Genomic DNA, 27,620 nt, shown 5'->3' with positions numbered 1-27,620 from the left:
TCTTCTCACCCTTGACCAGCGACGGCTAGTGTCTTTCTTCGATCCGATGGCGTCAATCCTTCTCCCATCCTCAATACTTTTTTCTTCTTCTCCCCAATCGGCCGAAGGAACATCTGTCTCCCCTGATCCTGCGATAGAAGGAGAAGCTGTGGCAGATCACAAAGCTGAGACCAATCCGCCCTACTGAGCGTGATCTTGGGTAGCGATAGCACCTTGGCAACGAGGTTCCATCAATTTGGTATTAGAGCGGACGCTCACAGCGGCGAATCCAGTTTCAGTGACACATATCATCTTTTTCAAGGTAGATTGAAAAACGCAGTGACAAAAATCATTGGCGTTAATTTTCTAGAAGGATTTACGGGTCAAGCAATAGACCATTGGATTCGTCTACGTCTCAAGCATCTCTCAGAGCTAACATCAGGGCGCAGTGAATTTTTGAGTGCTGACTACTCTGAGCTGATTCTTGGAACTGAGTACAAGCTACAGTCGAACATAAAAGGCATGACTTTGGGGCTCAACGAATTTATATAGGAGACCATGCTGACAGCCATCTTGGAGGCATTGGATTCCTACAGATTTCTTCTATTTTTTTTTTCAAGTTTCGTGAATTTTGGACCATCCTGTGAGAAGATATCGATTTTTGAAGAAGCAAAGGTTCCTAAAACGGCTAACAGAGAATAAGAGTGCAATGGACTTAGTTCTTGGCGTCTACACGAGGGACAAGCACCTACAAGATATAGTGTTGATTTCTAGTTCGGAGATCAACCAATGACCGAGAGTAGAGGTATGGACTGCGGGAAGATTTACGGATGGCAACTTGGTATTCCAACACCCGAGCATCCACGGGTTCTACTTTGAACTCGAGATCGACAAGGGGAGCCGGCGAGTTTGGGTGACCAATGTGACACTAACTGGTAAACTAACTGTGGCAGGGTATAGCTTAAGACCCCAGCAAACGGTGAGGATCTATCCGGTTGAGGTTCTCCAAATTGGGAACTCAAGTCGGAGCTTAGTGCTACAGGAGACTCCTTCATCTCCAAACCAAGAAGATGGAGATCATGACCACGAGCAAAAAGGAGGTCATGACAGCAAACACCAAGAGCCGTACGTGGAAAGACCGGAGGCACAAGCAATGGAACAGCTTGGTGAGAAAATCATTGAGGCCATCGATGGGCTGCAAGCAAAAGGGAAGCAAGCTGAAGTCGCCATGGGTTCGATGGTTGAGAATGACACCATAGCCATGAGAGGGCCATTGTTACCACGGTCCTTCACTCCTCAGTATATAGTCGAGCCTAAGGAGGGTGTGAGTGGTACTTCATGGAGTTTGTTGGATAGTATACAAAGGGCAGCAACGCGGGAGATAGTCATGAGTTCGATAAGTGACCAAGGAGAGCAGGTCCAAACGATTTCGGGTTGTACATGGAAGGAACTTGTTCCAACGCCTTAGAAAGGAATGCCAAATTATAGCAGCCTAGGAACACGGAAGGGGCATGGCCAGACCATCCAAGGAGATAACCTCCTATGAGCTTAGGGTCAAGCTCGATCTAAGGAGGGTGGATCTGATACGTGCCTAAATTCTAGCACCGTCGAGTACTGCGGAGAGCACTGAAGCGAAGCCGACCGGCTGCGTGAGTTGCAGCTAGGCACGACGATTACCACCCGACGGGCCTATGTCCTTGTTGCCATGTGAGGTTAGCCTCTGCGGGGATTGCCGAGAGTAGCAGGCTGCAACACTACGCGCGGCCAAGGATGGGCGCAAGCCCAAGAAACGACCACTAGCACCTATGTGCGAAGAGCCAAGTGCACGCGAGTGGGTGGGATCACACGGCACCTTGGCAAGGTTCTGGGTTTGATACATGTAGACCCTGTGAGCACCACTCGTATGGCTGCAGTGGGAGGAGTGGGCGGAGCAGCTAAGGTCGAAAAATGTGAGACACGGTCCAGATCCATAGAGAGAACAGGCTCAGCCAGATCTACTTCAGGCACCCTTTTTACTTATGTTTATTTACTCTTATGTATCGTCTTGGTTTGAGACGTTCTTTGGTTCGGTTTGTTTTTATCTCGTCTCAGGTTAGAGTTAGAATCGAGACGCTCTTTTGTATATAAGTCATGTAGTTAGGGTTTTTCTCTTACACTTGAATGAAGAATGAAATGATTTTTACTTTGGGCGTCACTCTCTCTCTCATCCCATCTTCTTCTCAACCAAGTCCCGGATTGATTTCTTTTCACCCTTGACCAGCGACGACTGGTGTCTTTCTTCGATCCAACGGTGTCAATCATCCTCCCGTCCTCAATACTCTTTTCTTTTTCTCCCCAATTGGCCGAAGGAACATCTGCCTCTCCTGATCTTGCGATAGAAGGAGAAGCTATGGCAGATCACAAAGCTGAGACCAATCCGCCTTGCTGATCTTGGGTAGCGATAGCGCCTCGGCAGCAAAGTTCTATCAATATCCCTTGAGTTTTTGAAAAACTAAATTTTGCTTCCTGTTTTCAAAAGTAGTGAGGCCTTATACAAATTTCAAAAATTATATAGTGGTCATTCTTTAAAAAAATTTGACTCCACCATTCTCTCCACGCATCGAACCGAGTACCAATTGATACTCAGTATCCATACTGATCAGGCTCCAACCAACCCTATAACGTATCACGTCCACCCGGATCAGGAGCTCAATTCAGCCTGATAATAAATAAAAATAGTTTTATTTTATTAAAATATATTTTTTATTATTAAAATATGTTTTATTTTAACCTAGCCAGGCTTGGGTTCAGATTTCGGGCATCAAGCCAGCCCATACCCAATTCTATATCTCCATGCTCTAAGGTTTTTTCGGCAACTAAAAATATGTTACTTTTTTATGAATATGCTTGAAAAATTTAGAAAAGATTTATGAAATTTTGTAATAGTGTTTTACGAATTTATTTTACTTTTTAAAAAGCCAAGCAGCCCAGATCGTTTGACAAATGAATATTTTGTGAGTGTTTTGTGGATATGTTTTAAATGTTGGGGTAGATTGATGGATCCTTATAATATTCATGAAACACTTGTAATATTGTTTTTTAAATTTACCTCATTTTTTAAGGTAAGTTTATATGACAATTACAGTTGCCAAACAGACTCTAAAGAGTCGTTTGACAAATAAAATAGTTTTTGAGTGTTCTATGAATATTTTCTAAATATTGGGGCAGGTGTTTATAAACCTTTCTCAATCTTTGAAACAGATTTATGAAAAACTTCCAAATTCCAAAGTGTTTTATTTACCAAACTAGTTCTAAAGGCACGTTTGATCTCGTGAAAATATGGTATAGACTTGAAAATGTTTAAGACTTAAGCCTTTCATCCAGACCATCACATGTTCAAAGAAAATTGTGGCATTCATCAACACGACTTATGCAATAGGAAATGTGGTCACAGCTTTACTCCAGTGAAGCAATAATGTATACGGCTTAAGGGAATGATATTATCATGAGAATTTTACAAGTAGTTGGTCAATGTTTGATGTGCGACATTTGATATAAACAATTACTTGATCTTGTGAAGTATGTCATAAACACATGCTTTAGGAATGAAAAATATAGTTAAGGATATCCTTTAGCCTTAATATAAACAAAATTATTCCAAAATTAAATATTGATGTGCTCGGAGCATGTTATAAGTTATGGTTCATGACAAGGGACTATAACTTAATTAAGGTTGGACATCAGGCCAGGCCGAATCCGCCCAAGACTGACAAAGCTGAGCTTGGGTTGGGCCGAAGCCCTTGTGGGCAGTCTAAGCTTGAGCTACTCAGTTATTGGGTCAGACCCTCAGGTGCAATGTCAAACTTATTTCAAACCCATAAACGTTTCATTTCTCTCTTTATATATATATATAAAAACAAAAAATGTGAAAATATAAGTTATAAATACATATTTCGAGTTAGGTCGAGTCCTCAATACTCGACTCAATAACCCAACACCCAACAAGTTTTTTTTTTTCATCAAGTTAACCCGAATGCCAAATGAACCCAAACAAGATCTATCAAGGGTTGAGTTTACTTAGGGGTTGGCATCGGGCTGGCACAACCTGATAAGAACTGGGTTCAGGCAAGCCCGTTGTCTAAAAGTCAGGCTCGGCCTGGTTATAATAAAAAATTATTTTTAAAACATAAAATAAAATTTTAATAATAATATATATATTATTAATAAAAAATAATTAAAAAATTAATCAAAACGAATCGGGTTGATTCATTGAACCTAAACCCAAGCTCGGACCCATACCAGGCCGGATACGAGACCCACGGGCAGCTAGGCCTAACGCCCACCCTAAGTTTACTTACTTGGTTACTCAGCCCTAATTTTGAAAATTTACTCTAAACTAAAAAATATATATTTTATAAAATAACCAAAAATAATCCTTAAAGATATTAAACCGTGGGAACAGGGGTTTCTATGTTACGGCATGACACAGAAATCGTCCTTTCTGCCGGAGCAGGAGCGGCCGAGCGGGTCCTCTTGGTGCTCCGTGCAACTCAATAATTTTATAAACATCATCATTTGAGTTCGAGTCATGGGCACAACAAAAGTTGAATTATTTTCAATTTACCACAAAAAGTTTCTCATTATAAATGTAAATCAAACGGAAGCCCTCATCCAGAAAACTATTCCTAATTCTTTTTCTTTTTTTTTTTTTGCTACATTTTGTTCATGTCTCAAATTTGATCAATCCAACTTTCCATAGTTGAATTATATATGGGTGTTTTTTCATGTTCCATCTTATGTTACAAAAAAAGAAAGAAAAAAAAAGGCTAAGCAGTGAATTAATTTTTTTGTGGGGGTTGAATGGTTTAAGCATTTTTTGAAATGCTTTTTGAAAATTTTTCACAAGGGCCCACTATGTTTTTCAAATTTTATGGAGGTGGGATGATTGTTTCTTTTTTTAATTATAACAGGTAATATTCCCCCTGGCTCTGAACCCGAATATAATAGCTGGAGCTTATGCTTCGCCGTAATCTTATATGGATTCGTGTAATCCCAACTTGACAATAAAAAACTTTTAAGGATGTGGTTTATTCTATTCAAGATACATCAACTGGTAGTTTTTAAATTTTCTCTTTCACTAAAACACTTACAATGTTCCGTTCTTCTATGTTAGCACTTGTCATTTGGGAAAGTTTATATTGAAAATCATATAATGATGATATTAAATAACCAAAAAGGGTTATAAACATTATTCAAATTGGAAGATACCTGTTCAACCCACTTCAAAATTTCAACTGCAAATTGAAAAAAAAAAGCCCAAAAAATTCAGTATATTCTTGAATTTGGCAAAAAAAGTACCAGGGTGTCTACAAATGTGTGCAGTTTTTTTAAATGATCATTTTTTAATATTAAAAGTTGCTTTGTTTTTATATATAATTATCGGGGGGCTTCATAATGAAGATGTGACATTCGCGATATGTTTAAGTCATTCGTCGTTTGTCAGAGACTTCGTATTATTTTCAACATCACATCAAATTGCTCAGCGTTTGGATTGTAACACTTGGTTCCGCAAAGGCCAATAATTAAGATTCTGATTAGCTGGTGAGCGATAAGTGGTTGGGTGGGCTCCCCACTTAAAAGACAGCCAGACCAGTACCATCTCACCAGATGTTGGATCTTAAATAAAGGACAGACAGCCAAATCCATCTCAAAGTGCTTTGATTCAATCCATTCAAATCAGGGGGTGCAAGTGAGATGGATTTGAACCAATGAAATACATAAAAAATTAGAGTGTATCAACATGGTCAAACCCTTAATCCAAATCCAAACTTTTAACATCCCTCATCCAAGCCCAAGGGAGAGAATCAGAGAAAGACAAACTTGTTTTCTCCTTTGGATCAGGGACCCAATTCGGGGTCGGTTTAGTTGGGCTTTGATAAAGGAACAAGATCCAACCAGACTGCATGTAGAAAGTGTCATATTGTCCTTTTAGGATTGGGATTCACATTTAAGAGTTGAAGTCGGAGACTGGATCTGATCTGGGGAGATCTGATTAGGTCAGATTTAAGTAAACAATGGATCTGAACTGGGTTTGAACCGTTTATCTCCCTGCCTTCTCTACATTCTCAAACATTTAAAAGAAGAAATATGTGGATCTAATGTGAGGATTCAAGTGAATTGGATCTAGGATGGAGTTTGGCAAGTATTAGCTGTTAATGATACGATTAGCATTTGTTTCAAGGGTGCAGATTCTGCAATTTTTGGTTATCTTCAAATCTGAACCAAATCCTACTTCCCATATATATGACTGATCCAAACAATGTGCAGAGTTGCAGATAACTGTTTGCTAAGATAATTGGGTAGAATTTCAGTATTTATATGGAGATTTGGTTCTGATATTGAAATTTGTGGAACTAAGATTGGTCATCAATTTGGATCTTTTAATATGTTTCAGCAGTTAGATCCAAAATTTGGCCTACATGGAATTGAAGAGGTGGCGATTGAGCTGGGAATTTCGATGGTCCACGTTTGGTTCCGATCCCGAGCCTATGCGGCTTGCAGGTGCTTGGTGGGAAATTTTGACCTCGATTTTGGTGCAGGTGTCTGGATCTCGATTCTCGATCTCGACCCGAGGTAACGGCTTTTAAAGGGAAACACCCCTCTCTGGTCGACCCTTTCTCTTCCCCGAACGTGGTTGGGCACCATCCTTCCTCCCTCCGGAGTTTCAGACAGAGAGAGAGAGAGAGAGCTCTCTCTCTCTGTCTCTCTCTCCCCTCTCCCTGCCTCTCTCTCCCCTTGTCCAGATTGAATGAGGAGGGAATGATGACGATAGACCCCGATTTTCTCACCAGTGGCGGAGGAATCAGGTTTCTTCTTCTCCTTCTTCCTGTTTACTTCAAGGATCCTTCTCTTGTGGTGTTTTTCTGTAGTTGGTATCTTTTAGTTTGCTACCAATCGATGAATACTGTTGCGATTTATTAGATTTTTTTGCTTACAGTACCTTTATTTTGATGTTGAGAATGAATGGATTCTTTAACATGGGTCGTACGGCAATTAAGATCGAAATGCTGACATGAATGAAAGCGCGTTTTTGCGTAACAAAAAAGCAGAAAGATTGGGAACAACGTGGTTCTTCGTGTAGTAACTTGGATCGGCTTGGATGAGTGGAATCGGTTCAGTTTCTTGCCGGAAATGATTTGTAGCCTCCTGCATATTCGAACGAGCTTGATGGTTGGGATTTGGAATGCGAGAAATAGACATTTTGATGGACACAAATGTATTCCCTGGAGCTTGGACTTTATTATTTGATGAATCTTTTGCTCCCCATGATTTAGATGAGGTCTGGAAGTTAGTCCAGTTGGCGGGTTTTAAGGAAAATATTTGATATATACATGCGATATAATAAAAGTTTATATTAATGTGTTTAGAGAAGGATTTATTTTAATGGGGGTCGGCCACATTAATGACGCTCTTTCTTATTGTCTGATGGTACAAATGAGGTGTCCATTTGAAATCCTGAAATAATGCCATAGTTTTGTTAAGTTCTGTAGTCATGACGAGGATGATAATAATTGGCTCCACCTTTTATTGTGGTTGTGATGAATTAGTAAACGGCACTTGAGCTCTGAATATGTTAATATAATTCTTTGCTGGTTTTGCTTTGTCCCACACATCGTCTACATGGTATTTTCTTTTTTTCCTGTTATAAAGCATGGTCAGGAAGGTAGATTATTATGACATTATGGTGAAACACCGGGTTAGTAAAATAAGCTTACTAAGGCTTTTCCGATGTTATAACTGCCAGAAGTTGCATCGTTTCCAAGTGGTTCACAACACCCATTTAAAGTTTAACCACGATAATTGTGAAACTAGCGAATGGCATCTGGCTGCTGTTGCTTCCTTTCATGTTGGAATTTGAGAATTGAGATTGAGTTATCTTACCTTTCCTTTTGCTGCATCTCCTTTTTATGGAGGAAAAGCCTGTCTTCCACTTTTTTTGCTGCCATTCCTAATACTCCCTCACAGATTGACCTAGTTCCCTATCCCATTCACCTTGTTTCAAAATGGAATTCGGGACTCTGGATGTATTTTCTGTAGTTTGGCATCTATGTCCCGCAAAGGTGTAAAATAGTCTCTATCACTATATCTTCTTTTAGCTTTCAGCATACGTTGGAATTGGGGAAAAATTTATATATTAGAGATTTGTCTGTAGGAAATGCTGCTTCAATACATATCAAAGAGTATATCTATCACTCAAAAGGACTTGTGGCTCCCAAGTGGCTAAGTCCCAGCTGTCCCCCGCTCTCTGGGGCTCCCTTTGTTTAAAAGAGAGGATCTTCGACAAAGCAGGGAGAGGCAAAATATTGCATAGTTGACAGTATCACAGAAATGAAAAATTTGTGACGTTGTCACAATAATATCACTACTTTCCTTCTTTTTAAAAACTCTTTCTTAATGTATTTGAAATTTTTTCCCTTTCTTTGTTTCTTTTACCATCTTAGAAACTGCTCTGACAATTTCATTGCTGCTTCTTAAAGAGATCTAGTAGAAAACTATAAATTTTTTAGTAGTGTTTTATATATTAGTTTAGTTTTTTTGAATCCTCTAGAATTTTCCCAGGAAAAAGAACTTTACTCAAAAATACCTGAGAAAAATGTCGCAATAAACAGTCTATGTTCTTACAACAGGAGCAACATGCAGATTCAAGAATCAGGGAATAATCAATATTTTCTTATCAGTTTAGTAACTGATATGTCACCCTAAAAATTGCAACTAGCAGTTTTCGAAGGCCAAGACTGAAGTCTATTGGTAAAAGACAAAGGGAAAGCTATTGAAAAAAGATTATGGACATGGTTTTTAGCAGTGGCATTTCATGTCCTCTCCTATGACCTAAGTGGACAAGTGTTGTAAGATGTGCTTGCTGTATAGTATATGGCAGCTCTGAAACTGGTTTTTTTCCAGCTATGTAACAAAAGTGAACATCCTAAAAATGTCCACCTTTAACACCTTATTTTGGAACTTTTGCTACCTATATTCCTTCTCTTTGAAGAAAATAGTTTCCTGCATTCAAAAGGAAATATCAACACAGTATTATCATGTAAACTTAATTAAATTGTTAAGGATGAAATACCCAAAAATCTTTCATTGGGCATTTCCCAAAGCTAACAACTTTTATATTCTATGTTCAGACAGAAAAAAAAAAATGAATTGCTATAGCATGTGTAATGAGTCAAATGGGAATTATGTAGAGAACATTCTGTTAGAAATAAGAACTTGTGGTAAAAGGTTACATGAGCACCTTCTATTGAGTGTTTAACCAATGATACACTGAGATGGAGTAAGCTCCTTTGCTAGGTTTTAGTTTGATATAGTAAATGGATAAAGGAAGTGAATCACTTGTGACTGATATCTGGTACATAACGATCGTTGTAGTGTATGTTCAAAGTTAATCAGATCTCTCCGGAAAGACATAGGCGGTACATGAAGATCTAACATGTATTTACTGGTGACTTTTATACCGTAAGTAACTAAATAGTGTGAATTAACACATTGAAACTTTCATTTGTTTTGTACATTGTTTGAGTTCGCTAGCTTGTGGGACATGTGGATACATATGATTCATTTGAATGTAGCTTGATTGAGGTTGGCAGCTCTGTTTCTTAGGTAGCTGTTCCTGAGGCTACCAATAAATAGATGGTATTGTGACTTGTTTTGGAGGCTTAATCTTTTCTTTTAAGAGTTAGAATTTATTGATTCCTAAATTTCTAATATAATTTTTCCCCTTTCTGTTGTAGCTTCCTCACTGGAAATTGTAATGGGAGTTTCAGCTATGGTTATTCTAGTTTTAAAGGGAAAAGGGCATCCATGGAAGACTTCTATGAGACAAGAGTATCAGACATCGATGGCCAGATGGTTGCATTTTTTGGTGTTTTTGATGGTATATCCGCATATTCCTGTAATACGTGCCTTTGTTTTCCAGGAGAGTGAGCAACAAACTTAATTTGGTTGCCACAAAGATTTAAAATTTCTTCTTTTCAATGCTTGGACATCTGTAGAAGATTAATAAGATACTTCAGAAATATCCTTGTTATCTTCCATATATGATATAAAGAAAGGTATGTTGCTTTTTATAGCTCATAAGAATGAGAAATAGCATTAGCTTAATAGACTTCCCTTGTGAATATATGTCTTCATGTATGTAAATATGAAGTTATGGTACACCTAGTCTGCGTATATGTTTCTTAACCTATGTATTGAATCTGATTGGATCCACTTGCTACCTTCTTTTGGAAAATGTTAGGTTCCATGTATAAGAGAATTTGCGCTTCTTTTCTCCTTCCCAAATTATTGTGATTCTGTCTAGATCAGGTTCACGAGACTTGAATGGGAAGTAGGTGTAGCCAGTGCATAATGTTATATATGCATACATGTTTGTGTGTATGCATGGATGCACATTAATCTTACTTTGGTCTAAGTTGGGAAACTGGTGATAAGGTTTGCAAAATTCGGTAATTAGAATAGTGAAATGCATGTTTGTGAGGTAGAACTTTAAGATTATGATGAATAAAAGCCGCTGAGTATGGTCTCTCTAGTATCTACTTCATGTCATAATGCCCTTTATCAGTAAAAAATTGAAACTAGATCAAGCTTAAATGCCATTTTTCATTTCTTTTATTGATCAAAAGTCAAAACCAAGCTGTATCTGATATTCATGAAGTATGTTAATCCCTTCATTTTCAACTGTAATTCTAAATCCTTGCTCAACTTCATTTCTTTCAACGCTGGCTTATTTGAACCTTCATTTGGTTTTGTTAGTAAGCTTTTTATTGGGTTTGAGCTTAATGAGTTCAGGCACATAGAGGAAAAAGTTTTGAATGACTTCTAGTTCTGTAACATTCACTGCTAGAGCATACCTGAATGCAACCTCGAGGTACAACTGCATTAAAGAAATCTGCTAGTAAGTAACAAAATCATACAAAATTGAGAAATGAGCAATCCATGAATAATTTGAGTGGGGAGGCTAAACAAGCAAATAGAGAAAGATGAAGAAGACTAGAATAAAAAACTTGTGTATCCTTTGACACTTTCTGGACTTCTGAAAAGAAGGAAAAAAACATGTAAGCATTTATGCATCATGTATATGCATGTTACTGTATTAGTATTTTTGGAAAATCACAAGATGCAAGTTTTTGAGCTTCTCTTGGTTACTTTTGTTCAGAATGATTGCTTGATCTTGGAAATAAGCTTCTACTTAGCTTGTTGGAGTAGTTTGGTTTGATAGTGGCCACTGTGGCTGATCTGTCTAAGGTGCTCTGTTTGATGCTACTAGTGCTGTCTTTGTTGCAGGACATGGAGGTCCAGGAGCTGCTGAGTATTTGAAGCTCAACCTTTTCAATAATTTGGTTCATCACCCCAACTTCCTCAAAGACACAAAGTCAGCTATTGGTCTGCAATTAACTGTATATTATTTTCATACGTTTGTGGTTTCCTTTCTGTGCTGATCATTTCTTTAACTTTGCAAAATATTCCCTTGCAGTTGAGACGTTCAAGGAAACAGATTCAAATTACCTTAACAGGGAAAAGGGCCAGCATAGAGATGCTGGTTCAACTGCAACAACAGCTGTTCTGCTGGGTGACAGACTTCTTGTCGCTAATGTGGGAGACTCAAGGGTGGTTGCAAGTAGATCTGGGGCAGGTAAAAATTCTGAATGCGGTTTATATTAGTTTTTTGTGCTTAGAATAAGCTCCAAAATGATATGACAATCTTATTTTCTGTTGCTTGAGTAATCTTCTATGAGTTACTGCCACAAATATTGGCATTTTTTTTTTAAAAAAAAGTGAAAAAATCTGATAAGATCGAACTTGACATTTGGAATCGTGTGCTACGGGCCAACAAAAGAAGAAAAAAAATTCATGGTGATAACCATCACTAGTAAGATCAATTTTGCAAAGTCCTAAAAGGTTATTGATTTCTTTTATTATTAAGCTTCTCTATTATTCGCCATGATGTTTTTGCTAGCTCTCTCAGTCCAGGCTTTGTGCCTAAACCTTTAGCTGTTTAACAGCTTAGGTTTTGTGGGATGCAGTTCATCAAATGATTGTCTTGTAAACATGTAAAAGTTTCTATCTTCTTACCTTCTTTGTTATTCGTGCTGCTTCTTTTACATATAGTATTTTCTCTTTACATGTATGAACTTGGAAAGTGTGAACAAGATAAATTTTGTCAAACAAGTCAGAATGCTTATGCTAGAACTATGTCTTCGTAATTCATCTTGTTTATAGATTTGATTATTTATTAGAAAAGGATTCATAAAATTAATGATTCAAGTTCTTGGCTTGAGTGCTTTTGTTTATCAGTATTAATCTTCGTTGCCAAAGTCTGGGAATATACTTGTACTCTGCAGCTCCAGTAATTTGTATATGTTTTTCCAGTATTTACAGTCTATGATGACATTAACCTTCTTTTTTTTTTTTCCTGTGTATCCACGTTTTTCTTCATCATCTGTACCATGCCTTAGCTATTCCCCTGTCTATTGATCACAAACCTAATAGGTCTGATGAACGACGTCGAATTGAAGATGCTGGAGGATTTATAATTTGGGCAGGTATATTATTTTGTAGGCTTAATTTGTGAATGCTTCTTTTCTCACATGTTGATTGCATGTGAAAGCCTTCTACTTGCTTTTATCCCAATGTCATCATGAAATGTTTTAACTTTTAGGAACGTGGAGGGTTGGAGGCGTTTTAGCTGTTTCTCGTGCATTTGGAGATAGACTACTGAAACAATTTGTTGTTGCTGATCCAGAAATTAAGGTATTTCATTAGGTTCCTTTCTCCCAACACTTGACGTTTTCTGATTTTTTGGGAATTATCTTATTATAAAAATTTCTGTGGTGACTAGAAATTTTGGGCAACATTTATGTGCTTATATGTGCACAATAGAGTGATTTTATAGTTGCATTTCTGTATGATTTTTGGACAAAGAGTGCCAATGTTGGATATTGTGATCTTTAAATCATGAACTTTCAGTTTAATTTGTGCCTATATCCCCATTCTTTTGATTCTTAGTGTAACAACCCAATCCACTCCTGTACTCGGGCGTCTGGTTCCACGGATCTCAACCCGCCCCCTAACTGTTTCGGTACTAACCCAAAAATGGATAGGAACCAGGACAACCATATATTTAATAACCCCCTTAAAGGCACAGGTGTCAATACGTGTGGGACCCTAGGTCCGAGTGTTGAACCAGTTCTGATGCCACTATAACAACCCGACCCACTCGTGGACTCAGGCCCCTGGTTCAACGGATCCCAATCTGCCCCCTAGCAGTTTCGGTTCTAACTCAAAAACGGCTAGGAATCATGACAACCACTTATTTAATAACCCCTTTTATAAGCCGTTGAAGATCCCTTATAATCTTCAACATGAGACTAAATTTTTGGGGTGTTAGTTCTAAGCATTTTGATAACCTAGTGATTCTTTCTAGTTTCATATGAATATGAATTTGCATTGGATAATAATATAACTGGTCAAGAATTGTCTTGGTTTAACTATTGTCATGAAATGGATATATTGTCATTCTCATTAGTGAACTTATGAAAGGACTTATAATTGCTGTTTCTAATTGTCACCAGAAAATTCTACTGAATCTGGTATCTATAGAAAAAGACTATTGAGTCTAAAGCATAGTCATGTATCTTTCCAGTCTCCTGTAGAAAACACATTTATAAAAATTGATTTTTAGCCAAAGAATATTGAAGGCAAACATAATGACACTTGAAAACAATTTTATAGTAATATTGATGGTTGTTTATAATGCACAAGTTCATGATAGTTCCAACTTTTTTACCTCTCTATATCTTTTAGCTGTTTTATGATGTTTTGCTTGTTTCTTTGTAAAAATTTTCCTTGCTCAGTTTGTTGTGTGCATTTTGTAAATTATTTAATGTTTAAACTTTAAAACACACACTAAGTTGGCTTCTCACCTTGCTGATATGTGGTTGGTACCATATTCGCAGAAAACGTGTTTTTTCACTAAAAAAACGCGATAAATCAAATGGCCGTTTAAAACTAAAAAAAAACATGTTTTTTTTTAAAAATATGTTAAAAACTACTCTTTTTTTTGCGTTTTTTTCACTTTTTTATTTTTTTAATGCCAAACAGTTTTTTTTTTCTATTTTTTATTTGTTGCAAATCTACTTATCTTTTGATATTTGTGTTATTAGTTTTTCACGTATTTTATTTTTTCCCAATTTTTAGTTTTTTTAAATTTTAAAAAATTTACCATATTCTTCCCATTTTTTTTCTCGTTTTTTTCAAGCTCGCCGTATTATACCCGAGAAAAACCTCACCGTTTAAAACTCCGAGGCATTATTTGCGACTATGGTTGAAACTTTAAAATTGATATTTGTTACTATAATATGTAGATAGAAAGTGAGCCAACTTTGCCATCATTCCGGACTATGTGATCATCAACACATTCTATTAAATCATTTTCATGGGTTTACGTGTTTTAGTTTATTTGTGATGGATGTTTATATGTTCTCATTGTCTTCTGATACTAATTCAAACAGTTATCTATCTTCAAATTTGATGTACTCAGGAGGAAGTCATCAATGATGTTGAGTTCCTTATTCTTGCGAGTGATGGCCTCTGGAATGTCATGTCAAATGAGGTAATATTTTCTTTTCGTTTCTTCTACATGCTATATCATATGGATAAATTCTTATCACTAGTGCCAATAAAAAGCCTTTATTGTAAGCATCATTGAGATAGGCATCTCTCTCTCTCTCTCTCTCTCTCACATTCATACACAGCCACACACACACACACACTCTCAGACACACACACACGCACATGCACGCATCTACACCAATATAGTCACACATTATCATAGCCAGTGATTGCTTAAGATGGTTATTTTCTTGGAATCGGATAATATTTATCATCATGGAGGAACAAATGATCTTCTATTTTTATTATGCCACCACTGTAATCATTGATTTCTTAAGATTTTTATGTTCTTGGATTTGGATATTTTGATGCCTATGAATCCAATATATCAACCTTGAAGTTTTGTCAATCCAAAAAGGTCGTTTCTCTGTCATGATTCTAGCAGACCTGATGGCACATGCATGGGATCATTGGAGAAGGTGTGATGATGATGATAATGTATCTAGGCTTTTCAATTTGAAGTATGTAACTGTACATGACAACATCCTCTTAAAGGTCCAACCTATGTTACCTAAGACAATTTTGGAAAGCTAAATAAATTGGATCATTCATCATTATGGAGCCTACTTCCAACTGCAGGGAGTCATCACTACGAATCATGCCTTTCCATTCTTTCCTTTTTATTGTTTGTCTTATGTCATCTTGCAATCTTATATCTTTCTTTACAATCTCTATGCTTGTAATGGCCTTGAACCAAGTTCAGGTTTCAGATAGTAAATGGGCCAGTGGTTTGAAGGACCTAAATATCTAGATAATTTTTTTCGTAACCTGATTACGCCTTGTTAGATAGGCTATATTCGGTCAGACCTTGACTCTTTCTTCTGTTTGAGTGGTAGGCCATATCCTGTCAGACCATGACTCTTTATTCCATTTGAGTGCTTCATTGTCTAGAATGTATCATTACAATTATATGGCAGGCTTGGCCAGGTGCTTTTGGAATTGCAGTCTGCTCAAGTAGTTTTTCTCTTCAAACATTACAGTTAGATGCCTGTACTTTTGGTTCTCATTCTTGGCATTAATATAGTCCTAATTGACTGAAAGAATATGACCAAACCAAATCATCTCTTCTTTCAAAGAAGGGATAATCCTGGACTCTATGTTATTGTTTTGATGAATGGCTTTTGTTAGATGTTGATGAAGATTTGACTGGTAAAAGTTTAACTCACATCTTTCTATCCTTCAATCACCTCCTTCTTTTTGTTTAATCTCAGAAAGGAAAAGGAAGCATCCTTTTAATTTGTTTCCATTTGTTCTCCCAAGGTGTTGGTTTCATAATGTTTGAAGCTGATGTATGTCCCATTCTCTATGAAGTCAAGTCAGGTGTCATCTCAAGGATCTTTAATTATGTTAGTTGATCTTTTATGGATAAATGTTCCAGTGTAGGAGGAAGTTGGGTAAATCAGTATCATTGTGTATTATACTAAATTCTTTCTATGCAGAGACCTTTTTCTTTAGTAAAGTATCATAATGATCCTTGGACTTGGAAAGTTCAACAGTGTTATTGTCTTTTGAGCCTCGCCATTTTGCTGTAATTGTTTTATTTTGTAGTAGCTACCTAATGTTGAGCGTCTGAGGCCTTCCATTTCTCTTAATGTAGCATCTTAGTTCTTGCAGTAACATACTCATTTCACAAGAAAAAGGTTAATGTCTTGAGAGTTTGTTGTGTTCAATTGTGCCGTGTTATGCATATAATTGGCTTCTGTTTGCAGGCTGCCAGCAGTCAACTCCTGTTGAAATTGGGTTATTGAATTTTGATGCATTTTATTACAAGCTATAAGCACTAATAATATTTTTTTCAGCAGTTATTAGGTAGTATATCTGTGTTTATTACTTCTGTAAATACATTTATGGGCAAGAGCTGAACTAGAAGCTAAGTTTTCCATATATAAGAATCTATTGCAGGTGTAAATCATTAGTTTCATTTTCTAAGGAGTGTGTAGTTTTGAGTCCATATTTTTACTAGTAGTGTCTGAATGTGTGTCTTTCATCCTTATTAATCTCGTCTTTTCAGAATGAAACTTTATGCCATCTGAGTCTGCTTTCTCTCCAAAATTTTGAATTTTTTGTTACCCTGCTCCTATCTTGACCAGGATGCAGTTGCCGTAGTGCGAGACATAACAGAAGCTGAAACAGCTGCAAGAAAACTGATAGAAGAAGCCTTTGCAAGGGGAAGTACTGACAATATCACTTGCATTGTTGTTCGGTTCAGTTCCTAATGAAGCTATTGAAGATAAGGTTAGTTTCTTTTAACAGTTTAATTGAGACTAGCTTGATGCTGATGTGGATATTGAATGACTGAATACCTCGTAGGATAAGCTTGCAGTATAGTTTGATCTGTCTGTCTGAGTTCAAGATCAGTACCGTAGATCTATGATCCAGCATTCTGCTGGCCACATGTAGTTGTTTTGGAATAAGCTGCTCTCAACCTAGTCCGTGATGTATCAGACTTTTGATGAAGTATGTGTTTCTTGTGATGCCCATTTCATTCGAGAAAATCACATTCTATTCAAAAGGATTGTACTTGTTTCATCTTTCCAGTCAGCTTTTGTAATGCTCTTTAGTCTTTCCACTTCTATTTCTCACTGGAAGCTCAAACATGGCTGTTAAATGGTTTGCATTTTTTTTTTTTTTGCTTCTAGAGTCTATATGAAGTTATGTACTTAACCCATCGTTTTAATTCCTTTACTGTGTCCTTGCATCATGTCCATACTATGTTGAGTTGCACTCTGTTTCTCCTTTACTGACAATGAGATAAAAAATATGACTAGCTTGCAATTACCTGTCATACACACAGAAACACAGAGATATGTGCAAGACATGTACATTTACACGGGCCAGCATTTGCACACGTTTGCACATATTTTGAATGTCTGGTTCTGCTTATTTTAGCAATAAAATTATCTACAAAGCATAATCTGTGGATAGGCTTTCTATTCACAAGTGGGTACACATTGTTATCTTACATATTATTTGTTGTTTCTTAGTGGTAAGTTAATTTCTACTGTTATTTTCAGTTCAACAGGTTTGATCTCAGTTGTTCTTGGATTTATGCTGACACATCGGCAGAAGTTGTTGACGATGTGGAGTCCGAGGTACTCGCAAGTCATGCTAATTCAGAACTGGAGGATGGCAGGATTCCATTATAAGTTCCTGAACCGCTGGTGCTGGAGAAAAAATACTTCTAGAATGTTGGTTTTCTTTTTGAGAACAGCCACACCATTTTTTTGTTCTTGGAATTCTGTTATCTTTAATTTATATAAAGAAAATGGCATTGAAAGAAATCAGAGTGCAAAAATCCTGTTATTTAGCAAATGAAATTGAAATTCAAGTTCGTGGCATTCTTAGTGCAAAGACCTTGTTTGAGGTTACTTTACCTAAGCAGTTGAAACTCTAGTGCTCATTAGTTTGTAGACTATTAGTTTTTGCCTTGAAAAATGTCGCTGTTATTTCAGTTACTAAGTATGGGTCTCTTTTTCTTAAATAAATAATTTGTTTCTAAAACTAACATTACTTAAAAAGGTGAAACTGCCACCTCAACCAGTCATTTATTTGTAAATGTAACTAACATTTGTGTCCATACTGTTGGTTGGGACCGTTGGGTCTCACAAGGAGTCTATTCAACCCATTTATTTTCTGGTGAATGGCATTTTCATGCACACTTTCAAGGATACACACTTCCCATCTTGTGGATCATCATCTGTAAACTGTGACAAGCCAACGGGGCTCATCTGTTCTCCCTGGTGGTGATGCCACATGCAACACTAGGTAACCTTATTTCCATTCATGTGGATGTCAAAGCAGTGCAGGTGACAGCTAAACATGCGATGGAATCTACTGTCTATTCGTGCTTTTCCATTCAAACACGCAATTCAGAGTCTCAGTGAAGAGGCATGACACTGACTTCGAGCCCACTCTGTATGGCACACCATGTTACCCCGTACTTTTCAGTGGATGTCTCTATTCATCATTAATAAGAGCAATTCTCCATACCGTAACTGGAAAAAATATATGCACGTCTTGTATTAATCACTTGCTTTGCGTCTCTGGCTCTACATCAACTTAGAAGTGTAGGAAATTGCAGGAGTGAATATGGGACGATATCAGAAGATTGTTTCCTGTAACAATGTTAGACAGTAAATATTTTCCTGTAATAATGTTAGACAGTAAATATTTTCTTATACAAGTGGTGGTTATCCTGATACTAATGGTGTCCGAACATTCTTTAAGAAAACGTCGAAAGTGTGCACTAGAAAGAGGTGTAAACAGGAATACGAAAGTTATCTACAGGTGAGAGCACGAGCAAATAAGGGTCAATTTTCAGTCTGCATCGGCACGATCATGGTTTATCTATGGGTGGAAGGACTTGACTTTTCATTCAACTGTTGGTGGATCTTAGCGGCAGCATTATGCATGAACTGACATTATCTTGTCAGGCCTACAGGTTGCACGAGGAATGTTCAATTTTATTTGACCTCTCTCTCGTACTTGTAGCTGCCCACTTGTGCATGACACTTGCGTTGGAAGGTGAGAAAGAGAAAACATTGGGAATCACTAGAATATGATTGAAAAGTTTTTCGTTTTTGCAGGAAAAAGTTCTTTTAGCACTTAATATTGTGGAAGCCATGGATGGAAGACATACTATACTGTTGCAATTAAACGACATGGACGCATAATGTTGCTTGCATATGAAAATATGAATTTCCAATTCTTAAAAGTCCATGTTGATTTTTCAATATGTTAATGTAGCCATTTTTGTCTCGGAAATTGGCTGACCTACAATTTGGTTTTTGTAAAGAAGAAAATGTGTAATTCAGATTTAAAAGGTCTTTTTACTAGCCAAGCTTGCATGGGATATCTTGATGATCTTTCGCTTTCTGTCACTTTAACTTTAGTCCCGCGGGCAGTCTAAAAGGTCAAAGATTTTTGTCACTGGAAGCAATTCTTCTTGTGGCATTTTACATTCTACATTCCCCGTTTGACTGCCATTATATGCAGAGATTAGGTCTTCACTCCCAATCTTGTTCTATGTTTACCCCTTTCCTCACTGACTCTCTTCACTCTCTACACTGAATCTCATTAAAGAAAGAGATGAGGGAGGAAAACACTGATGTAATTATTATTAGTAGTCTCTTTATGTGTCTTACACACATAAAGGTGCTGCTATGGAGGTTAAGTGGATCCGTTTCCACTCTTTTTTCTCTCTCTCTCTCTCTCTCTCTCTATATATATATATATATATATATATATATATATATATATATGGTGACTAGCTATTTAAGGTAATCAAAGTAACTCATGAGGGCTTTTGATCCATTATAATAGACAGTTGAGAGAAACAAAAAAGAGAAAAATATGTGAATTAATATAGGATAATGAAAGTGCCCATCATCTTTATTTTCTTATTTTTCTCTTAACCATTCATCACAATAAATCAGATGACCGTTACAAGTGAGCTTCAGAGTCACCGTGGCCGGAGGAATCCTCTGGCATCTCACAGCATGCACCTAATGCATGCATGTAGGCACACACGTGATTGCTTTTAAGAATGAAAGCCCCTTGATATCTTTTGCAATTGCAGTTCACTTCCTTGCCCATGCTTCGTAAGGATGCCACTGAATGGTCTAAAAGATCGACATCTTACGATGCCCAAAGATCTTGTGATGAGAATATATATATATATATATATATATATATATATATATATATATATACTGCCTTGTATTGATAGGTTTCTTTTAGAGTAGGTAAGCTATTGAATTTGTTGTTTTTCTTTTTCAAGGTTCTGTCATTAATTCGAGGAAAATAAAGCAAGATTCGATAGGTAGGGAGGTGCTATTGACTGACTACTGGGAGCTAGTGACTGAAATGAAATGGGCAGAGAGCAATAAAAATTTGTTGGACAGTGCATGAGACAAACCCTTTCTTGGAACATTAAAATCGCACACACATTTCTTACGGATAAAGTTAAGATTCACGTGATATATCTTTGTTCTTGCACATGTGCCCATAACTTGTGCATTTATCTAACTTTTTTATTTTATTATATATATATATATATATATATATATATATATAACTTCCATGGATGGAGGAACCTACGTATCTCATGAATGGCACATGGCCATCAGATTTTGTCAAATCAGGCGGTCACTGTGCGCCGTACTCGCTCCTCCTTCCCTTTCTCTGTAGCCAACAAAGTAATGTTCTCTTCTTCAAGAGCGAGACACATGACACATGTGGGCAATTACCACACGTACACGCATATATATACCTTTTATTTTTTTAATAAAATATAAACATCTTAATATATTTATAAAAACTATTTTGATACAAAACATGCTTTTGAATGAAGTTTTTTTTATGAAAAATATTTGCTTTTTTATTATTAAAATGTTTATGTTATTATAAAAACACTATCAAAACCTAAAAAATGATCAACTCAAAATACATTTTGCATCAATCTATTGGTAAAGTGAAATTTTTTATGAGGAAAACTGAGTTATAGTTTCAAAATTTCAACATGAACAGAAATAAATTTTTTCATATTTTTTTTTTTAAATTTACACCTAATTTTTCTTCGAGGGGGGCTAAAGCCCCTGCCAAGTTCCCCTTGGCTTCGCCATTGGGTAATTTTAGATTTTTTTAGAAAAAAAACACTTTAAATATCATATTAAAAGGACTGATTGGTTTGGTTTCTACCAATATATATATATATATTCCATCGTTTAAATATGTCTCACTCAACCACTTATCTTACTAAGCTTAAATAAAACTTATTTTAGCTTAGGTAAGCGATACTGGATGTTGCTTTCAGTGGTGGAGCTAGAAATCTAAACTGTGGTACACACTAAGTGATCGAGCCGAAAGGGGGTGAGGTCAAAAAGACATGGGCCCAATGTGGCAGGGTTCGAGTTCGGGACAAAGGAGTGACGGTCCTCAAAGCAAACACATCATTATGACGTTCTCGCCCCCACGTGCCTATGCCCAGCCCTGGCCCAAGTGTAGCTCCGCCACTGATATGTCTCAAAGTTGTGTTGTGGTGTCAACTTGGTCAAGTAACTTCCCCCCGTCCCATGTACATCAATCAATTTGTCCTTTCTTTTTTCTTCTTTTTCTTCCTCAAGGAGTAGACATCATCTGCACAGGGATGTCAATAGTTTAGATTTCAATTGGATATTAGCCTTAATTGTATCTGCTTTTCCAAATATTCAGATGTTCAGATTCAAATTTGGTTTCAAACACGAATGAAAAAAATGTCATACTAAAATCCGAAATCTGATACGAAGTTGAATTTTACATTCACACCTAAAACCAAAACCAATTTTTGAACTGAATCTGGCCTATTTTCAAATGCAAGGTTGTCAGATATAGGTTTAAAACTAAATCAGAATCCGAATATGATAGGATATTTATATGTATCCAAATTTGAATCTGATTCGAAGTGACTTTTTAAATCTAAATTTGTTTCTATTTCTTAATCAAATATTCATTCTTTTTTATATCCAATTTTTTCAGAATAGTTTGAACGAACGAATATCTGATCCAAATTGGATACATTGGCATCCTTACAATTGCAATTCAATTTTTTTTGGACGCTAATCACATGCTTTACCACTTCAAGCGATCGTTCGGTAAATGAAACATTTAGTGGGTGTCTTATAAACCTATCTTAAAATTTGAGGCAGATTCATGAACACCTTCACATTCACATGGTGTTCCAACTTCCAAACAGCCCTTTGAGGCTACCACAAATCCACATAAAACTTAAAATTGTAGATCTGTAGCTAGAAACCTCTCAGGGCTATAGATCCATGGTTTGACAGCTTAATGCTAATCTCAAATCTGTAATCATGAAATCCACTGCTTGCTTCAGCCGTCGATTTCACCTAAGATGGATTCCCGATCAGCCATGGATCTTGAATCTCAGACTATTAAACATAGCCTGAGTTGGCAGTTCCAAATGATCTTCTTCCATGTAATAGATGTGAAAAAGGATAAAACAATATAAAATATCGATAGTAGGAACAGTTCAAGCACAGCGAAAGTGCTACTAGTCACCTAAAGCAGGCCTGGTACTTCAGAGTCGGGGCGGGACGATGACTCCTCCCATAAAAACTGGGATTGTCCTTTTGTTAAACTCGATAACATAGAAGGCATTTTATATGCTTGATATGAAGAGGCTATGGGGTTCCTTCAGGCTTTAAAATTAATGCCCAAGTTCTTTTATGAATATTTAGGCCTATTTTTTGTCTCTTTTCGAATAAGAAAATGTGAGCATGTTATTTAGATGCATAGGCAGTGGACCACCTTCAACATATATACAAGGTTGGATTTGCGAAAAAGGTGCCTGAATTGCGCAGTTCTGATGCAGTATATTTGTAGGTATGCGTATGCCTCTCTCGGAGTCATTCGAATCTATACAGCGAAGGGTTTTTCAAGAACATGATGAATCATATTGCAGGAGTTCCCTGTTATCTTGCTGGATTTAAGGAGCGCTTTTGAAGCGGTGCTGGTTTTTATATTTTGTGTCTGTGCAGGTTGTCATTGTTTGATGTTAAATATTTCTGCTATCTTGTGGAATATCTCACTGAATGTATGGCTGGAATAGTTTGTCTGTTTATAGGCCTTGGTTGGATTTCAGGCTGGAATTCAAGCCCAAGGAAGAAAGGTTCTTTCCTATAGTTTTTCTTTGTCAACAAAGACAAGAATTTACAGATCCTGATAGACTAAAATAATATTTCACAAAGTGCCAAGATACTTCCTGTGTTGACGGTGATTTTTCTTAATGAAAGGTGCATTTGATTCATATGATAACAGGGACAGAGTTGGACTCTTGGGCAACTGATGATGCCTCAAAAGAAAACATGAGAACAATTTGAATTTCTACATAGATGCCAAGAACTGTGTAATGTTCGTAGTGAATCTACAGGCTTATGTTTCTCACTTTAGACAGAGATGCCATTGTAGTAAAAATATCAAGTTGGCTACCAAATGTTCTATCTAATGCTGCAGACAGGTTATATGCAGAAGCCAATATAGGATAGGCCACTCACTGTGCTTTAATCACAGGAAACTCAATGAACCTTCAACCCATCGGCTCCTTCGAGTTCAATTTTCCAACACCATCTTCTCCCTGCTGCTAAACACTGAAAAGTAACTAATGGAATCGAAGGCACATCTGCAACAGATTGTGATCATTGGATTTTACCAAGATACAGGTTTCGGCAAATCACAATCACAATAATTTCCAAAGTTAAGCATAAGAAGGTACAAGCTTTGTTAGATGAGAATGCTCTCCTTTTAGTCCTGCACTCACCTTGCTTTGATCCCACGGTGATCCAAACATCGATCCTGAACCAAGAATTTTAGCGTTCAGAGGGCTCCCATTTTTACAGGAGGTAAAGAATGACCACAAGCTTCTAAGTTTTAGAAATCATAGCAAAGTAAAATGCGACCCTTGTGATCATCAATGAAAAGTACCTTCTCAGTTGTCATTCCTTCCTCCATCTGTGACCAAAGTAAATGTGGATGACGGCAGTTGTGCATGGTTTTATTTATGGTACACAAACTTTCCACAGTAGTAGTGTAACATAACACCATCATCTTCCAAACACTACAATTCAATGTTGACGATATGGTTCGGATGCTAAGCAGAAAAGATCTTTCTTAGGTGAATGCCACTCATATTTTAGTTGTATTCCTTTTACTTTCATCTGGTAGGGGCAGTATCGAATCAAGTTTAAGACTTGATTCCTTTTTTAATAAAATTGACTGCAATAAATTTCTGTTTGGAGTTTGGATAGATTCTCGCCCTCAACAATGAACTTCAAAACAGCAATTATATCTTAGAATTAGAAATCAACAGATGCGCTTTTGTCTTTCCACTAAGACAATTTGGGTCTAAACGATGTCAACTCACTGTTTTATCAATCACAATCATTTTTGTGCAGGACATCAACCATTTTGATCAATTTTCGGTCGAATAACAGAAAATATATGGAACATTTACTCTTTTCTATTGCCATAATACATCTTGCTACTGTTTATCACTGTTGCTGCTGTAGCTATTCCCTTGAACAGTATCAACTGGGGTAATTGCAAGGACTTTACCTTGCATTACACTGTTTACTTCCAGTTGATTGCTGAAGTTTCTAGACATGAGGGTTAAAAACCCCATGTAGATGCCTTAACCCCATTATCATGACGGGGGAAGAAAGGAAAATGCTTTGGGGAGAGACCAAATGGATTATTTAACTACCAACAGTATGTGGGATATCATTTAGCAGCAAATTGAATGAACTTGATAACATTAAGCTGACAAAAAATTTTGGATTTCTTTTTGTTTCTTTTAATTATGATTCAACTACACCGTACTGCGCTCCATACATGCATGGATCTTCAGTCCACATTGATCTGAGAAGCTTCAGCAGCATCCTGGCCTTGCTTTTTGCCCTGAAGCTGCATTGGCTTTGTAACAGAAGCAATATCTGAGTCACAGCGCCGGCTCGGATTGCTGTTTCCTGAGCCTGCGGTGAATTTTGACAGACATCCAGAAGCAAACCAACAGCGATTTCGCTTCCTCCACTGTCAGAGACTCTGAAGAGCATCTTGACGAGAACAGGGACTGCCTTTTCATTATCAACCAAGGCCCTTTTCCCGCTGTCGTGAATTGATAGAACCTCAATTGTGGTTAGAGCACAGGAGGTGATGCGCTTGTCATCCTCTTGAATAGATGCAATCAGGCCGTCCATTGCTCCAGCTCTGATGATGTCTTCATGGTTTGAATTCAAAGAACAGAGACCACGAACAGCTCGAAGTGCTGCATTTGATAGGCTGATATGCTTCCTGCACTGAAGAAGACGAACCAAACCTCTTACTAGTCTCTCAGTTTTCCCCAAGATCAAATTGAGTCCCTGTGTCTGCGGAAAAGAAGTAATTGCTTCCACAAGTTGGCACACACTCATTTTGATCTTCGTTCCCCCTTGCTCCAGTAAATTAAGCAAGGGATTGAGACAAGCAGAACTCTTCATCATGTTCAGTGCTGCAAACTTGTCTGTGCAAGGGGGCTTGAGTAAGTTCAGGATGCAGCAGAGACCTTCTTCTGCAAGTTCCAAATCTTCGCATTTTAGTTCATTCCTTGGTTCGGGGACTTGGAACACGAGCTGAAGCAGCAGAGGAAGGAAGTCCAATTGGACAAAGCAAGATCTTCTCATGTCAGATTCCTTGGTTAAAGCTCTGATCTTCCTGAGTGTGTCGAGCTTCAGACTAGGGGCGGCTTCCACAGACTGCAAATTAAACTTGAGGGAACCAATTGAAGCATGGGGGCCAATCACTTCCTGGCATTGTGGATCAAGCTGGGCTTCCATTAGCAACCAATTGTCGATCAGGTGCCTGAGGGTGCGATTTGGAACCATGGTGAAGTCACGGAGTCTCTGCATGGTCACAGGACATGTGTCATTTCCATCTGCAAACCATTTCTCTATGCTGGACCTGTCATAAGTCTGCCCTGTGCTGAGAGTAACTGGATCACTGAACAAATCCAGAGAAATCGGGCACCTATACAAGTGGGGAATCCTCATGTGGAAATCGTCTATCAACGACATCGTCTACAGATATGATCAACGACAGAAGAATCAGAAGTCTCCTGAGGTTGGCTTGCAGACTCGCTTAACAAATTCAAGTAAAAACCAATTGCTTGTTTGGGAGAAGACAACCTTTTTGCAGTCAATATAAACAGAAAAATCTTCAAACTTGCAAGGCTTGCTAGCAGAGAGAGGAGGGAGGCTAGGGCTGTTGAAAAGAAGAGAAAATTAATCGGATTTTGGAGATTATAGAACGGTTTTCAGACTCTACATCAACTCTTCAATAATAAGACAAACTGGAGACGACGGAGAAGCATTTGTTAACAAAAAACTTTTATCAGGAAGAGCTCGAGTTTAGAAGCACACACAGATTTAGAAACAAAGCAAAACAAATCAAATGGCAGATCAAACTCGAAATTTTAAAATGTGGGTCTTGAAGTATTCTGCAAGTTTCTTAGAAAGGCAGCAAACAGAAAGCATAGAGGGTGAAAATGAAGGTGCACGGAGGCGGACGGAAAAGAATGGAGACTCACTACAAGAGAGGCATCCTCCACCAACTTATATGCAACAGAAGAAGAGAATCAGTGGCTCACTACCTCCTCTAAAGAAGAAGCGTTGATTGCCACTCACCCGGAGAAGAAAAAAAAAATCATTAGTCCCTTGACCAGATTGAAACTACCGCCATTGCTGGGACAGACCAACCCACCTAAAGATTCATCAATAGTCTGTTCACTGAAAATAGCAAGGCCAGCACCATAGATAATGACTAGAGAGGGTACAAGGCCACTGATGGGGCAACCAAGAATCAACACCACAGCCCCCTATTTCTATCAAAAACCATAATGGGTATCCATCAATTCTCAAAATAATGGAGTGGCGATCCAGGAAAAGTAGGGAGAGGACAAAGAGAATACAACAAGGCAAGAAAGGGAGAAAACCGTTAACCACAATGCAGAAGAGAGAGAGAGGGGGGAAAGAGGAAGAGGGAGAGAGAGAGAGAGAGTCTCCTGAGTGTGATTGGTGGGGAGTGCAGTCAAAAGAAGGGCGGGGGGATTGATGTAATGCTGGTGGACAACGGTGGGATGTTTGAATGCTATCTTGTCTGCCATTAAAGCGTTTGAAACTGTGATCTCCTTTTTAGCGTTCCAAACTTTTTCTTCGAAACAATTTTTTTTTCAAAATTTCTGATCTTTTCTTTCCTAATTTTTTGGTTATCGATTTTTTTGACGCCTTTGAGCTTTGATGAAGGTCTGATGCGTGTGAAGAATGACCGCTTTGTCCCCACCTTGTGATTTTTGTCGATCAAGCACAGTTTTCGTATCTGTAAATCGAAAAATAGAAAGAAAA

At 37.5% G+C, this 27,620-nt stretch overlaps 2 protein-coding genes across 4 annotated transcripts; one reads left to right on the top strand and one right to left on the bottom strand.

Annotated features, from left to right (window-relative positions):
- Positions 1-6,621: 6,621 nt before the first annotated feature.
- Positions 6,622-18,029, top strand: LOC116263001 (probable protein phosphatase 2C 11). The gene is made up of 9 exons (XM_031642567.2): positions 6,622-6,824; positions 9,753-9,895; positions 11,305-11,403; positions 11,495-11,653; positions 12,477-12,563; positions 12,680-12,771; positions 14,561-14,632; positions 16,782-16,926; positions 17,706-18,029. The coding sequence occupies exons 1-8, from the start codon at positions 6,778-6,780 to the stop codon at positions 16,905-16,907; spliced, it is 825 nt and encodes a 274-aa protein (XP_031498427.1). The 5' UTR covers positions 6,622-6,777; the 3' UTR covers positions 16,908-16,926; positions 17,706-18,029.
- A 6,977-nt stretch (positions 18,030-25,006) lies between these two features.
- Positions 25,007-27,280, bottom strand: LOC116247892 (U-box domain-containing protein 26-like). 3 transcript variants are annotated; one of them, XM_050075851.1, is made up of 2 exons: positions 26,807-27,280; positions 25,007-26,123 (listed from the first exon to the last, which is right to left on the bottom strand). In XM_050075851.1, the coding sequence occupies exon 2, from the start codon at positions 26,103-26,105 to the stop codon at positions 25,044-25,046; it is 1,062 nt and encodes a 353-aa protein (XP_049931808.1). In that variant the 5' UTR covers positions 26,106-26,123; positions 26,807-27,280; the 3' UTR covers positions 25,007-25,043. The 3 variants fall into 3 exon arrangements, with proteins under 3 accessions (XP_049931808.1, XP_049931811.1, XP_049931807.1); XM_050075854.1 differs by having other exon boundaries at positions 26,904-27,280; XM_050075850.1 differs by having other exon boundaries at positions 25,007-26,297; positions 26,807-27,279.
- Between the last annotated feature and the right edge of the window lie 340 nt (positions 27,281-27,620).

Source organism: Nymphaea colorata, chromosome 1, assembly GCF_008831285.2.
Source record: "Nymphaea colorata isolate Beijing-Zhang1983 chromosome 1, ASM883128v2, whole genome shotgun sequence".
Taxonomy (NCBI): Eukaryota; Viridiplantae; Streptophyta; class Magnoliopsida; order Nymphaeales; family Nymphaeaceae; genus Nymphaea; species Nymphaea colorata.
The sequence above is the reverse complement of the archived record's forward strand: the minus strand, read 5'-3'. Positions and strand labels throughout refer to the sequence as shown.